At 45.7% G+C, this 13,968-nt stretch overlaps 1 protein-coding gene across 1 annotated transcript in view; it reads right to left on the reverse strand.

The window, feature by feature from the left end:
- CACNA2D4 (calcium voltage-gated channel auxiliary subunit alpha2delta 4) overlaps positions 1-13,968 on the reverse strand; it is a 132,637-nt gene that overhangs the window by 71,246 nt on the left and 47,423 nt on the right. The window contains exons 16-18 of the mRNA XM_009217684.3: positions 13,809-13,883; positions 10,419-10,505; positions 9,735-9,806 (exon numbers count right to left, since the gene is read on the reverse strand). Of these exons, the coding sequence (XP_009215948.3) occupies positions 9,735-9,806; positions 10,419-10,505; positions 13,809-13,883 (234 nt within the window). The remainder of the gene's footprint in view (positions 1-9,734; positions 9,807-10,418; positions 10,506-13,808; positions 13,884-13,968) is intronic.

Consider the following 13,968-nt stretch of genomic DNA (forward strand, 5'->3'; position numbering starts at 1 on the left):
ATGGAAGGTCAGTGTCTGTCCTCCTCCAAAACCCATCACGAGCCTGGGGTGGGAAGTGTTCGCTTTACCGCAAGGGCCGCTGTCTGCATTTGATGGCAGGTCAAAGGCCACGTGCTTAGAGCCATCTTAGAGTCATAGTTCATGGAGAAGGCGGCAGAGAAGCTGGCCATGATGCAGGCTGTCCCGTTGCCCTTTTTCACCGCGTCCACTGCGGATGCACCATGCACGAGGCCCGGCAGCAGCAGCACCAGGGGCAGCCGGGGGCTCCACGGCGCAAGGCAGCCCGGGAGACGAGGGGAGCCGGGGAGCCGGGGAGCCGGGGCATGGGGAGGCGGCGGCGGGGCGCTGGCTTTAGGGCCGGCCTGAGGGACGGTGGCATTCCCGGACCAAATATATACCATTTTCTGTTTGCTGCTATATATGCAAATAAAATTAATTTTTATAAAATTGTGTTCTGTGAACTTGCTACACTTACCTATTAGTTCTAGTGTTTGCTTTCTAGATTCTTGGGATGTTCTATGGAAACAATACTTCTGTCCATGAATGAAGGCAAGTTTTACTTCTTCCTTCCTTGTCTTTGTGCCTTTTATTTTGTTTTCTTGCCTTACAGCAGTGGCTGGGAGGTACAGTGAAAGGCCGAATAGAAGTGGTGAGAAGTCCTCCTTGTCTTGTTCTCAGTTTTAGGGTGAGAGTGTTCAATATTTTACCATTAAAAGGTAGCTGCAGGATTTTCATAGATGCCTTTCATCAGAGGGAAGAAGTTTCTGTTCTCTGTTAAATTTTGCCAAATGCTCTTTTAGCATCTATTGAGATTACCCTCTGTCTTTTCTTTTTTATTCTGTTAATGTAATAAATTGCACGGATTGATTAATTTTTATCAATGTCAAATTAACTTTAAAATTTTGAGATAACTCTGCTATGTGCTACTGTTGCCATATATTTCACACTTACATATATTACAAACCCCACAATGCGACATCGAAACTTTTGCTTTAAATAGTCAGTTGTCTTTTTGAGAAATTAAGAGAATAAATAAAATACAATCTTTTATTAACCCACGTTATTTATCGTTTCCAGTATGGTTGAGTCTCTCCTGTAAACCCCAGTTCCAGTTGATGTCACTTTATTTCAGCCTTAAGAATGTTCTGAAGCATTTTTGCATTTTTGCTGCTGGTCTGATAGTAATGAAACCTCTGTTTCCTTCTATCTGAAAATGTCTTTTTTTTTTTTTTTTTTTTTTTTGTATTTTTTGGTAGAGATGGAATCTCCCTATGTTGTCCAGGCTGGTTGCTGGTCACGAATTCCTAGGCTTAAGTGATCCTTCTGCCTTGGCCTCCCAAAGCGCTGAGATTACAGGTATGAGCCACTGCCCTGGCCTGAAAATGTCCTTATTGAAGACATTATCCTTATTTTTGAAAGGTATTTTCTCTTTCTACAGAAATTTGAGTTGACAGTTTTTTCTTCTCTGGACACTTTAACAATGTTATTTTGTTGTTTCTTATAGATGGCAGTCTTATTGTTTCTCTTTATGTAACGCATCTTTTTTCCTCTAGCTTTTTTGGAGATTTTCTTGTACCTTTGAATTTTAGTAACTGGACTATGAAGTACCCAGGTGTGGTTCTCTTTGTCTTTTTATCCTGCTTGGGGTTTGCTGAGATTCTTGGATCTGTAGATTGCTGTTTTATATCAAATTCAGGACATTTTTGCCAATTAGTTTTTCAAATACACTTTTTTCTGCTTCAGTCTTTCTCCTTTCCTTCTAGGGCTCCAAGAACATGTCATTAGACCACTAGATACCATCTCACAGGTTGCTGAAGTTCTATTTCTTTCTCTGTCTTTTCCCCCATTTTCCCCCTGCTTTTTAAATGGGATAATTTCTATTGATCTATCTTTAAGTTCACTGTCCCTTTTTTCTACAACCTGTTGGTCAGCCCATCCAGTAAAGCTTTCATCTCAGATGTGGTAATTTTCGGTTTTAAAGTTTTCATTTGGAAGCATAAGAAACAAAAGCTAAAATAAAAAGTGACTAGAAACCTTCTGCATAGCAAACAATCAATAAAATGAAATGGCAACCTATGGATTAGGAGAAAATATTTGCACATTCTATAAGGGACATAAAAGTCTTATAAAGTATATGGTTTGCAAATATTTTATAATATCCAAAATATATAAGGAACCCACACAACTCAACAGCAAAAAAACAAAAAAACAAAACAAAAAAAACACCCCACACATCCAAATAATCTGATTTAAATATGGACCTGAATAGACCTTTCTCAAAAGAAGACATAAAATGGCCAACAGATATGTGAAAAGCTGCTCAACATCATTGATCATCAGAGAAATGCAAACCCAAACCACAGTGAGATGCCACCTCATACCTCTTAGGATGGCTTTTACCAAAAAGACAAGAAATAAGTGTAAGCAAGGGTGTGGAGAAAGGGAACCTTTGTACACTGTTGGTGGGAATGTAGGTTGGTGCAGCCACTGTGGAAAACAATATGGAGGCGCCTAAAGAAATGAAAAGTAGAACTACCATATGACCCAGGAGTCCTGCTTCTGGGCATATACCCAAGGGAAAGGACATCACTACCTCATAAAGATATCTGCACTTCCATGTTCATTGCACCATTGATAGCCAAGATATTGAAACAACTGAAGTATCTGTTGATGGACGCATAAAGAAATTGTGGTGCGTATAAATACAAAGGAATATTATTCAGCCTTAACAAAGAAGGAAATTCTGCCATTTGCTACAACATGGATGAACCTAGAGCACATTATGCTAAGTGAAATTAGCCAGACACAGAAAAAAATGCTGCGTGATCTCACTTATATGTGGAATCTAAAATAAAAATGGAATGCATAGAAACAGAGAAAAATGGTGGTTACTAGCAGCAGGTGAAAGCTCAGTGGGAGGCGGGGAATGAAAAAACGTTGGTCAAAAGGTACCAAGTTGCAGTTATCTAGGATGACTGAGGCTAGAGCTCTAATGTACAACATAAGGACTAGAGTTCGTTGTAGTGTATTGTATTGTATACTGGAAACTGGCCAAGAGCATAGAGTTTAGGTGCCCTTACCACCCACACGCTAAAGCAAGGGTAACTATATGAGATGGTGGGTATGCTAATTTGCTTGACTATAGTCATCTCTTCACTTCACTTTGTATATCAAAGTAAGCACAGCTGGCCCTCCATCTCCACAGGTTCCACGTCCCTGGATTCGATCAATTGTGGATCAAAAAGTGTTCCAGAAAAAAGGATAGTTGCATCTGTACTGAATATGTACAAACTTTTTCTTGTCATTATCCCTTAAACAATACAGTGTAACAGCTAGCTATGTAGCTTTACGTTGTATTAGGTATTATAAGTAGTCTGGAGATGATTTAACGTACTAGGAAGGACTGTGTAGATTACACATAAATCTACACCATTTAGCAGAAGGGACTGGAGCATCCATGGATTTTGGTATCTGTGGGGTGTCCTGGTCCAATCCCCATGGATGCTGAGGGACGACTGCTCAGCATGCTGTGCACCTTAAATATACACAGTTGAAAAGCAGGTCTAAAGCAAGAAAAAATTCCCGTTTGGTTTTTATAATGATTTTGTACTGTGTCAAATTAGCTAAGCTGGAACTACACTTCCGGACTCAATGCCCGGTGTGGTTTCAAGTCAGGGTCGGCCAAAGAGAAGCGTATGTGAGATTTGTGGATGGAAGTGCAGCGGCAGCCATTTTGCACACTGAAGTCCGCACAGAATACCAGGCTCTGCCACTCTTCACTGTAACCTACTGCTGTGCTTTCTTGGCATGGGGCCGCAGCCAGATTCAAAGCCACCTGCTGCTGGCTCTCCTCCTCTAGTTTCCCTGAGACCTAGCCTGATGAGGACGCAGCTCCTCGTGGAGGGCACTGGCTCCGCCTGCAGGTCATCTGCCGTCCTTATGGGTAGTGTTGGTGAGTGACAGATGTGGGTTTCAGTTTGTTTCCAGGGATTCCTCTTTTTCCTCAGGAGTTCCAGTTCGTTCTTGCTTTCTTCCACATCTCATCCAAATTTCCTTCCCAACTGCTGGTCCTGCTGACCTACAGTGACTTCAAGCTCACCACTGGATGCAGACACCAGCTTTCCATAGATTTCATCACCAGCTCCCACAGTTTCATAAGGTCTAATCCCTAGAATAAAATCCTACATTCATATCACTCACAGGGGCTCTGTTCTTTGACCAAGCCCTAACCATTTCTCTGCTGAGATTCTCCATCTATTCCCTCATTATGAATATCTTTTCCTTTAATTCCTTGTGCACAGTTACAATGTCTGCACTAAAGTCATTCTAATTCTAATGGCTGGATCATAACAATTTTATTGTATACCGAATATTTGAGGGATAGGCCATAGATACTCTTGTCTTCCTTTGAAGAGTGTTTTTATATTAAGCAGTAGTTAAATGATTGGTTGATAAGAACTGAGTGTATAGAGGCTTGAATTCACATTTTGTTTGGGTGGGTCTGTCTCGCCTTTAGGCCTAGAGTGAATCTTTTGGTCTTAGGACAGTCTTTACTCCTAAGGTGTAGTTCTTCTGTGCTTTCAAAGGAAATCCCGAGGTGTTTATCAAGTCCCTCCACCTCTGTGTGACTCACAGTCCAAACTGTCCCTACTACACGTGCAAGAGCTGAGATCCCGTGTTGAGATCCTGCTCTGAAATCCTGCTTTTGGCTTTCCAGTGTCGTATTCCACTGGGGCACTTCGAGGCTCCCCTGTGTCTGCAGGGTTCAGGAGTCAGCCAGGAATTGGAGAGGAGTTTGTATACAGATTTGCGGTCTAGCCTCCCTGCTTTTGGGCTAGCCCTCTTCATTTCCAGACACTCTGGAAACCCAAATTCTGTTCTCTGACACTTCACGGTGACAGCTGCAGCCTTCTGCTTGAATTCTAGCTGTTGCACTCCAGACAGACTGGGGAGTACCCTTTGGAAAAAAAGCCATCTAAAAGTGTATCGCACCCAATGCAGTTCTCTTGATTCAAGGGTTGTTGCTGCCTGCTTTTGGTTACTTTCAAGTGCCTTTCTATTTTTGTTCCTTGTATTTTGTTCAGAGTTTATAATTGTTATCTGCTGAAGGGTGAGTCTAGTCAAGCTACACCTTACTCAGATGAACGTTGAGATCACCTTTTAAGGCTGAAGTAAAAGGAAGAGAGAAGGGGTGTGGGGGTTGGGAGGGGGGTCTGTGAATTCCGTTAACAGAAAGAGAGAACGAGAGAGGTCTGGAAGATGAGGCTGGGAGTAAAGAGGTATCAGAGCAATCTGCTCCTTTAATAGACTGAGTCCTGCTGGACAAAAATGTGAGGGGAAGAGAGAGAGAGAAAAAGAGAGTGTAAGACACGTCACAGAGTACTCTAGCCCTGTGTTCCTGAAATCCAGGGCGCAGGGATTCAAGGGCACTGGAGGAAGACCAGGCGAAGCTGCTCTTCATGCCAGCTGCTAGTGTGCGTGTATACATGTGTGTTGCTGGTGTGTACATGTGTGTGCTGTTGGTGTGTGTATGTACACGTGTGTGTTGCTGGTGTGTGTGTACATGTGTCACTGGTGTGTGTGTATGCATGTGTTGCTGGTGTGTGTGTATGCATGTGTTGCTGGTGTGTGTGTACATGTGTGTGCTGCTGGTGTGTGTGTGTGTATATACACGTGTGTGTTGCTGGTGTGTGTACATGTGTGCTGCTGATGTGTGCGTGTGTACACATGTGTGCTGGTGTGTGTGTACATGTGTGCTGCTGATGTGTGCATGTGTACACATACGTGCTGGTGTGCGTACACGTGTGTGTTGCTGGTGTGTGCAAGTGTACAGGTGTTGCTGATGTGTGTACACGTGTGTGCCACTGGTTGTGTACACCTGTATTTAGCACAGACGTAATCAATATACTCCATATATATTTCTAATTAAATTATGGGTCATATATTATAGATGTGTGTGCACGTAGTGGCCATTAACAGCACAGTGGTAATGGCGTGTATGGCCTGCGTGTATGATTGCTGGTATGTGGTGTGTACATGTGTGTAAAAGCCAATATTACGTAATGTGCTTGTAATAATGTAGATGTGTGTATGCATTGGTATTGTTTGGCAGTTATGTGGCGCATTGTGTACCACTAATGTGCATGTACCGTGTTACTGGTGTGTACATGTGTGTGCTGCTGGTATGTGTGTGTACACGTGTGCCGCTGGTGTGTGCATGTGTACACATGTGTTGCTGGTGTGTGTACACGTGTGTGCCGCTGGTGTGTGTGTATACATGTGTGTTGCTGATGGGTGTGGATGCATGTGTTGCTGGTGTGTGTGCACATGTGTATGCTGCTAGTGTGTGCGTATGTACACGTGTGTGTTGCTGGTATGTGTGTACATGTGTGTGCATGTGTGCATGTGTATACATGTGTGCTGGTGTGTGTATACATGTGTGTGTTGCTGGTGTATGTGTGCACACATGTGTGCCACTGTGTGTGCATGTGTACACGTGTTACTGGTGTGTGTACACTTGTGTGCTGCTGGTGTATGTACACACGTGCTGCTGGTGTGTACACGTGTGTGCCACTGGCATGTGTGTACAATGCACGTGTGCCACTGATGTGTGTGTGTGCATATACACGTGTGGACTCCAGTCAGTGCAGTTAATGTGGAAGAACGCAAAGGCTAGGAAGGAACACTGTCTGCCCCTTCCCTCCCCCATTGCTAATAATTGTGTGAAATGATCAGAAACGTGAGAATAACAGAACGAGTCCTAGGTGAGACTCCAGGACGCTGTGCTCTTTTGCTTTCTTCTTTTGAACCGTGTCTGAGGATGTCTGGCCAGCGTGCTGCTGATGGGTTAGAAACTGTGGCACCTGGCACTGGTCTGCAATTTGGGACAAAACCCCTGCCATCCAAGTGGCCCATGGGAGGCCTGCGGCCAAAGCTGGGCTTCTTACGAGTTGAACATCCTAGATGTTGGCCCAGGTTGTGTTTCTAACATTTTTGGAATTAGTTGCACACATTTAAACATGGGTCTTAGCCGTCTCCTGCAGATGGTGTGTATTCTCTCCGGTTTGCCGCCGTTCCCAGAGCCCCCTGCACAGAGGCCTGTCTGCTTATTTGCATTTCTTAACAAATACAAGTTTTGGCCCCATAGGTTCTGGGTTTGTGAGTCCTGCCCTAAATCATGCTGGTGATCTGTGGGAAATAAGGATACCTGCAAAAGCCCCTGGAGAGAACACACAGCAGGTGGCATGTGCCGGGAGGATGCTCCGACAGCCACAGATACTCCCACAAGGCTTTAAGAAAGCTTTCCTCAGCCTAGACCTAGACCTGGAGACAGTTTCTACTGAGACACAAGCTCATCAGTTGAAACGCACCACGGAGTTGAGAGGGAGGGCTGGGATAGATCACCAGGCAGGCCAACCATGGGGCAGTTGGATGGCTCTGTGAGAGCTGTGTGGGGGAGACAGGGCCCTTGGCAGTGAAGAAAGTGCAGCCACGTCGGGGATGCGTGGCAGCCTAAGACGTCAGAGCAGTGACAGTCAGACACTGCCTCGGCGGCCCCACACCAGCAAAATGCCCTGGGGGAGGCTGCCCGGCTCCTGGGGTCAGGGTGAAGAGAGGAAGGATGAAGGAGGGCTGAGTGGTGACAGAATGGGGTAGAGGGAGAGGAGAAGGTGATGAATGTTCAAGGTGGAATAGAAATGCTATGCTAAAGCAAATTTTGGGAAACCTTTAAGGCTGGAGAGTTGAGAATTCAGGGCTAGTCCTACAGAAAAGGCCTTCTACAGCAGTGGTTACGAATGGGACATCTAGGAGCAGTTACACGTGGGCTTTGCAGTTGATCATCTGGGTGATGCTGGGCAAGTTTTTAGCCTCTCTGAATATCCTCATCTGTAAAATGGGGATAGGATAGGCCCACCCTCAGGTTGTGAGTGTTCAATGAGTGAATATTTGAAAGCGCCCGGTCCAGTTTCTTATAAATGTTAGTTGCTGTCATTATTATTAGCTGTGCTAATAGCAGTGAGACATGAACACCTAAGTGCTACGGAGCGTCCATTATGGTCATAATCATCGTCATCCTCACTGAACGTTCTTTACGAGGAAGCATCCGTATGTCAGGAAGCCTTTGTGAAATTGCAAATATATAACCCAGATGGTTTATTAGTGGCAATGAACAAACTTTGAAAGGATGGGCAGAGGTTTCAGAAGTTCGGCCTGCTGCATCTGGTTAGGACTCTGCCTCAATGGCTTTGAGAAGCTTAAAAGCAGCACGAGATCCCTGGGCACTGGGGGAAAAGGTAGAAGAGAACCACACCCACTGTGTGTGTCAGTCTGTGTTAGATACAGTATAGCCACATTCAGATCTACTTTTAAGCTGTCCTGTGCCATAAGCATACTAAATTCTTCATTGTCGGTTCAGTGCTGTGACCGTGCTGGGCTACGTGAGAGCTCATCTATACATGTGAACAGGAATCTGGCTGGCATAAAGGTGGGGGCCTATGGAAGAAGCCTCTATTCTTTTTTTTTTTTTTTGAGACGGAGTCTCGCTCTGTTGCCCAGGCTGGAGTGCAGTGGCGTGATCTCGGCTCACTGCAAGCTCCACCTCCTGGGTTCACGCCATTCTCCTGCCTCGGCCTCCCAAGTAGCTAGGACTACAGGCACCCACCACCATGCCCGGCTAATTTTTTTGTATTTTTAATAGAGATAGGGTTTCACTGTGTTAGCCAGGATGGTCTTGATTTCCTGACCTTGTGATCTATCCGCCTCAGCCTCCCAAAGTGCTGGGATTACAGACTTGAGCCACTGCACCTGGCCAATTCTTTTGGATCAGGAGAAGGAACAGCTGCCACTGGCGATCTGACCTCACTATAGTGCCCAGTCTGCCTGAAGGAGGCCTTTCTCAGCCCAGAGCTTACAAAAAGCCAGGCAGATGCCACCAAAATCCGACACTGGTTCCAGTGAAAATCAGTCTTGCCTAAAAGGGATGCTTCCTTGTCTCTCCCTGTGCTTTCTTGTTTGGCTTTCATGGAGGTCTGTGTTGTGGAAGAACTTGGGTCTAATTGCTGCAGGCAGATGCCTGTGTTCTTTTAGCTGAGGCAGACGGGCAGGGGAGGAGGAGGTGGGGGTGGCTGTGAGGGAGGAGGTGACATTTGTAAATATGTCAAGGGACAATGCAGAATCAGTAGACACATTGGAACCTTTTAAGTGAGAAGATGAAATGATCTTTCACAAATGATGCACAGGGCTGTAAAGATAGTAGTGGGATTTTGAGAGTATTGATTCCTAACTATCTGGGGTTACAGTGGATGAAAATCAGCTGTAGGGAATAGTGAATATTTTCAAACTCTTCCTGTATAACATTTCACAAGAGCTGCTTACCATTTACAAAATTAGCTGTCACTTTTCCCCTTTTCATTATAAACAACAAAAGGGCCAGTAGCAGCAGACAGCATAAGGAGGAAAAAAGAGCTGTAAATGCCTCGGCCAGCCTTCTGCCCAGCTCAGCGGTCTCCCAAAAGCCAAGCGTTGCATGAGCAATCCTGTCATTCCCTGGCTAGGTGTTTCTCCGGGGCCAACACACCCTGTGTGTACTCCCTAATGGACCCGCATTAGGGTGCAGCAAGCACTCAACGCTTCGCTATAATTAGGCTAAGTCCGGGTCCCTCGTCACTACTCCAAACCCAATTAATGAAGATGCCTTCCTAGGCCACGCCCTGGCTCTGTTTCTAGCTCCTTACCCCTTTATCCATCGGAACCTTCACGTCCATCGAGAGAGTACCTGTTTCCCTGTTGATCATGGCTGTTCTCAGCTTCAGGAGGAAAGACAATGACATTAGTTCCTTGGCTCACAGGCGAGGGTGAAAGTATGGAGTTCTTCGGACCAGGTTAGAGGTGATCCCCAGAAACACGTTTGGTTCTTCCCTTTGTCCTCTGAGAGAGATACCAGGAGGGAAGATGGACCTGACTCTAAGCTCCATCTAGCTCATAATTCCAGGCATTCCCCAAGATCCCACTGCCAAGTGGAGACTGATGCATTGGGGTACAGAGTGCCAAGTTGCTGGGACACAATTTCCTCTAGGATGAGATACTGCGATCAAAAGCCAGGCTAAAACATCACTAAAACTCAATCTCTGCAGCTTATACACGTGATCTCATCCGGCCTCAGTAGTCCTTGTGATCAAGAAGATATTGTTATATTTTTATAGTTGTTAAAAGAATTGCTCATTTTAGGCATTGCTTGTGGCTTGATCTTGGAAAGGCTCTGGGATAGACCTGTTCTGCCTGTCTTGGAAAGGCTCTGGGATGGACCTGTTCTGCCTGACAGGAACAGAGTGACCTCAAGGCTCACAGCCACACAGCTGACCTATTTAGTTGGATGTAGAGCTAAACTAGCTTCCCTTCCCCCTATTTTCCCCACTCACAGATTCAGCCTGGTCTTCCCACTCCACTTCGGAGAGATCCACACTGTTGTAGTTAGGTTTGGGTTTTAGTTTCTTCCCCTCTCTGTACTGGAGTGCGCATGTTAGGAAGAAAAACATGCGGTTAGTGTACGACCTGCTCAAGTTTATCTCTTCTACAAAGCCTTTCAGGTATATTCATAAAAGCAAAGGATTCCTTAGAAATCAATCAATCCAGTAATTACTTACGGTTATCTGGGCAAACTTCCACCTGATACAGAGCTCCCCTTATCGACATCTATGACAGATGGTCTCATGGCCTCTGAGTGAATCTTCCTCATGGCAGGGAGCTCCCTATCTCATGGGTCAGCTTGTTGGAGCTTTGGACAGCCCTAACTGTTAGAAAGTTCCTCCTCATACAAAGCTGAAATCCATCTCCCTGTGACTCCACCCACTGATCTTCCTTCTTTCCCCTGGAGCTGCATAGAACGCGTTCCACCTGACAGCCCTTGGGATTTCCAAAGGTACTTGTCACGCCTAAGACTGCACTGCTCCAACTGAGTTTGCCCGCTGTGCAGATGCCTCAGCTCCCTCTGAATATGCTCTACTTTGTCTTCAATGTCACTCTCAAAATGGAGTACCCGTGACAAAAGCCAACCTTCTAAATGGGGTCTGACCAGTGTGGCGTGGGCTGTGATCTGTGGACTAAGGCATCAGGGGGCCTGACTGCTGCCTGCGTTTCTGCTGTCTTCCTGGCCAGCCACGCAGACCTGGCAGTTCAGGCAGAGATTTCAGACAGTTCGGTCCCCTTGGTCTTCCTCATGGGACACACCGTCAGATCCCTCTTCACAATCGTGTGCTTGGGCACTGAGTGTTTCCAGAGCTCTCCATGCATCCCTAATACATTTCATCTTGCTAGTTTCAGCCCATTGTTTTAGAAGAATGCTTTCGGAATACTAATTTTCTCATTTAATGTATTAACCATATCTTCCAGACTCTATGGCATCTGCCTTCTGCATTTTCATCTTAGTGATAAAATATTTGAATGGGACGGAGACAAGGACAGATCAGTGCTTAATAAAGACCTCCCTTCAACTTGACATACAGCCATTAATCAACATGCTGAGTGTTATTATTTTCTGGCCCTGATTTCTCTCTCTCTGAAGCCAAGACAGATGTCATCAAGTTATCTATGATTAGGTCTGCAGCACTTCCCAGGTTTAGTTTATTAACCCCAACCAAAAAAGGAAAGAGGATAGTTTATCATTGAGGCAAATTAAGGATTAATTAGCAGTCTGCTTTGAGCCAAATGAGGCCCCCAGCAGATGCCTGGACAGCTCCGGTCCCCTGTCACTGTGTATCTTGCTTCTGCCAGTTTTTTGTTTGCTTGCTTTTTTCGGGGAAGTATCATGCTGATTTCTTGCCTGTTCAGGGGATCTGTAGGGTCCCCTTTCCCCTCTTTTCCGCCTTTCCCATGCCTGGATCATGCTTCTTGATCTTATTAATGACCATACTCATCAAACAGCCCTGCCCTGCCCTCTTTTACATGGGATCTGTTTCTTTTGGGTGGGGCTCAGCATTCCATTGCCATCTCCTAAATCCTGACAAAGCCTGAAGATCATCTGTAGCTCCTCACTTTAAAACCACAATTCAGCCGGGCGTGGTGGCTCACGCCCGTGATCCCAGCACTTTGCGAGGCCGAGACGGGCGGATCACGAGCTCAGGAGATCGAGACCATCCTGGCTAACATGGTGAAACCCCATCTCTACTGAAAACACAAAAAAATTAGCCGGGCGAGGTGGTGGGCGCCTGTAGTCCCAGCTACTTGGGAGGCTGAGGCAGGAGAATGGCATAAACCCGGGAGGCGGAGCTTGCAGTGAGCTGAGATCCAGCCACTGCACTCCAGCCTGGGCGACAGAGCGAGACTCCGTCTCAAAAACAAAACAAAACAAAAACAAAAACAAACAAAACACAATTCTACTCCATTAAATACTCCTACATGGGGCACTGACATAGAAAGATTTCAGTCCAATGGGATGGCTCTTTTCATTTATTACTGGGCATATCCTCCTTATTTTTTCTTTTTCAAATGTAACTATTGTTTTCCTGATAGTGCTTTCCTCAGATAACTCATTACATTGGCTTTACTGTATCTTTTGTTGTGTCATAGTGTTCTGTGTGGTATTATTCCCTAATTGTTTCATTTGTGTAAGTCTGGTTTTCCTAATTAGAGTATAAGCCTCGGTTTATAGCGTTCTTCACAGCATCATGAGGTCAGGCACGAGGAGGTTCACACTCAATCAACTGGTTGAAGCCTTATATTCATCTAGAGTACATAGATGATGACAGACAGTTTCAGATCAGTACCCCTCAATCCTGCAAGTCAGTTCCAGAATCAGCATATTATTTCCTTAGTGAGTCATTTTGCTGGCACTGGGCTGCCCCCCGCAGAACCTCTTGGTACAAGGGAGTGATGTGTTATGGGTTCAGATGCTTGCCCAGCAGAGCCTGAATTGGAAGACAGTGTGAACAGAGTGGCTTCCAGTGTACCCCGATCTCTCTCTATTCAGAACCCTTAGAATTTGCCTTAAATAGTTAATCATTGCCTTTCAGATATTCAGTGTCTGTTTGAACCAAGTGGAATGAATGGAGTGTGGCTTAGACTGACCTCTCCGAATGACACCTGGGCAGATGAGACCCTAAGTTCTCTGGAAGGCGGTCTGCTGTCTGTCTTCAGTTGCCATCTGTTATTTACCACAAGACTGGTAGAGGGCAAAGGGTTACGATTCTCCTAGAACTTTAGCTCCCTCCGTCCCAACAATCACATTGAGAGCTGTGGTCATTATTGCTGCATAGTGCTTGAGTGCATGACTAGCTCCTTAACCCTGAAGGCAGAGCTTTCAGATAAGACAATGCAACTTTCTTCCTCAGCCATCAGATGCTCAGTGGAACTCATGTGAAAATACCCCCGCCTCTGTGTCAGGGTGGAGAGGGCTGGGAGGGCCAGGAGCACTCAGGAACGCATCCTAAGCTGTGCTGCTCAGGAGAGGGCTCCCTGCTATTTCTATGGTTAGCTCCTTGTTCACCCAACTTCACAGGCCCCCAGTCTGGGAGACTCCAAGCAGATGTGACTAATGGCCCTGTGGGCTCTTCAGCCTCAAAACTGCACACTTCATTACGTGTTCTCTGGCCCACTCATCAGTCATTTCACATGGTTTTGCCTTGTCTCTTCTGATAGATTCCAAACAACTTGAAAACAGGGACCATGACTCGAATACATTTTTTTTTTTTCTCATATTACCCACTGGGTTCCTAAATGGAGCCCAATGTGTGTTTGTTGTTTTAATCGTTTTTGTGAATTACCCCCAAATCCCATACAGTGAGGATCCCAAGGCAAAGAAGGTCTGTACCTACCAGGGGTCGGAGGTCAGGATGGGAGAGGATGTAGCCATTGTTGGTGTTCAGAAAGGCGTATCCGTGCACTCCAAGCTGCCAGAGTCCAGGGTGGAGGGGCGTTAGGTCTGCTGTTTGTGCTGGGCATCTGGAGTTGGGCAAGGGTTTGGGGGCCACAGGA

Source organism: Papio anubis, chromosome 9 (assembly GCF_008728515.1).
Source record: "Papio anubis isolate 15944 chromosome 9, Panubis1.0, whole genome shotgun sequence".
Classification (NCBI taxonomy): domain Eukaryota; kingdom Metazoa; phylum Chordata; class Mammalia; order Primates; family Cercopithecidae; genus Papio; species Papio anubis.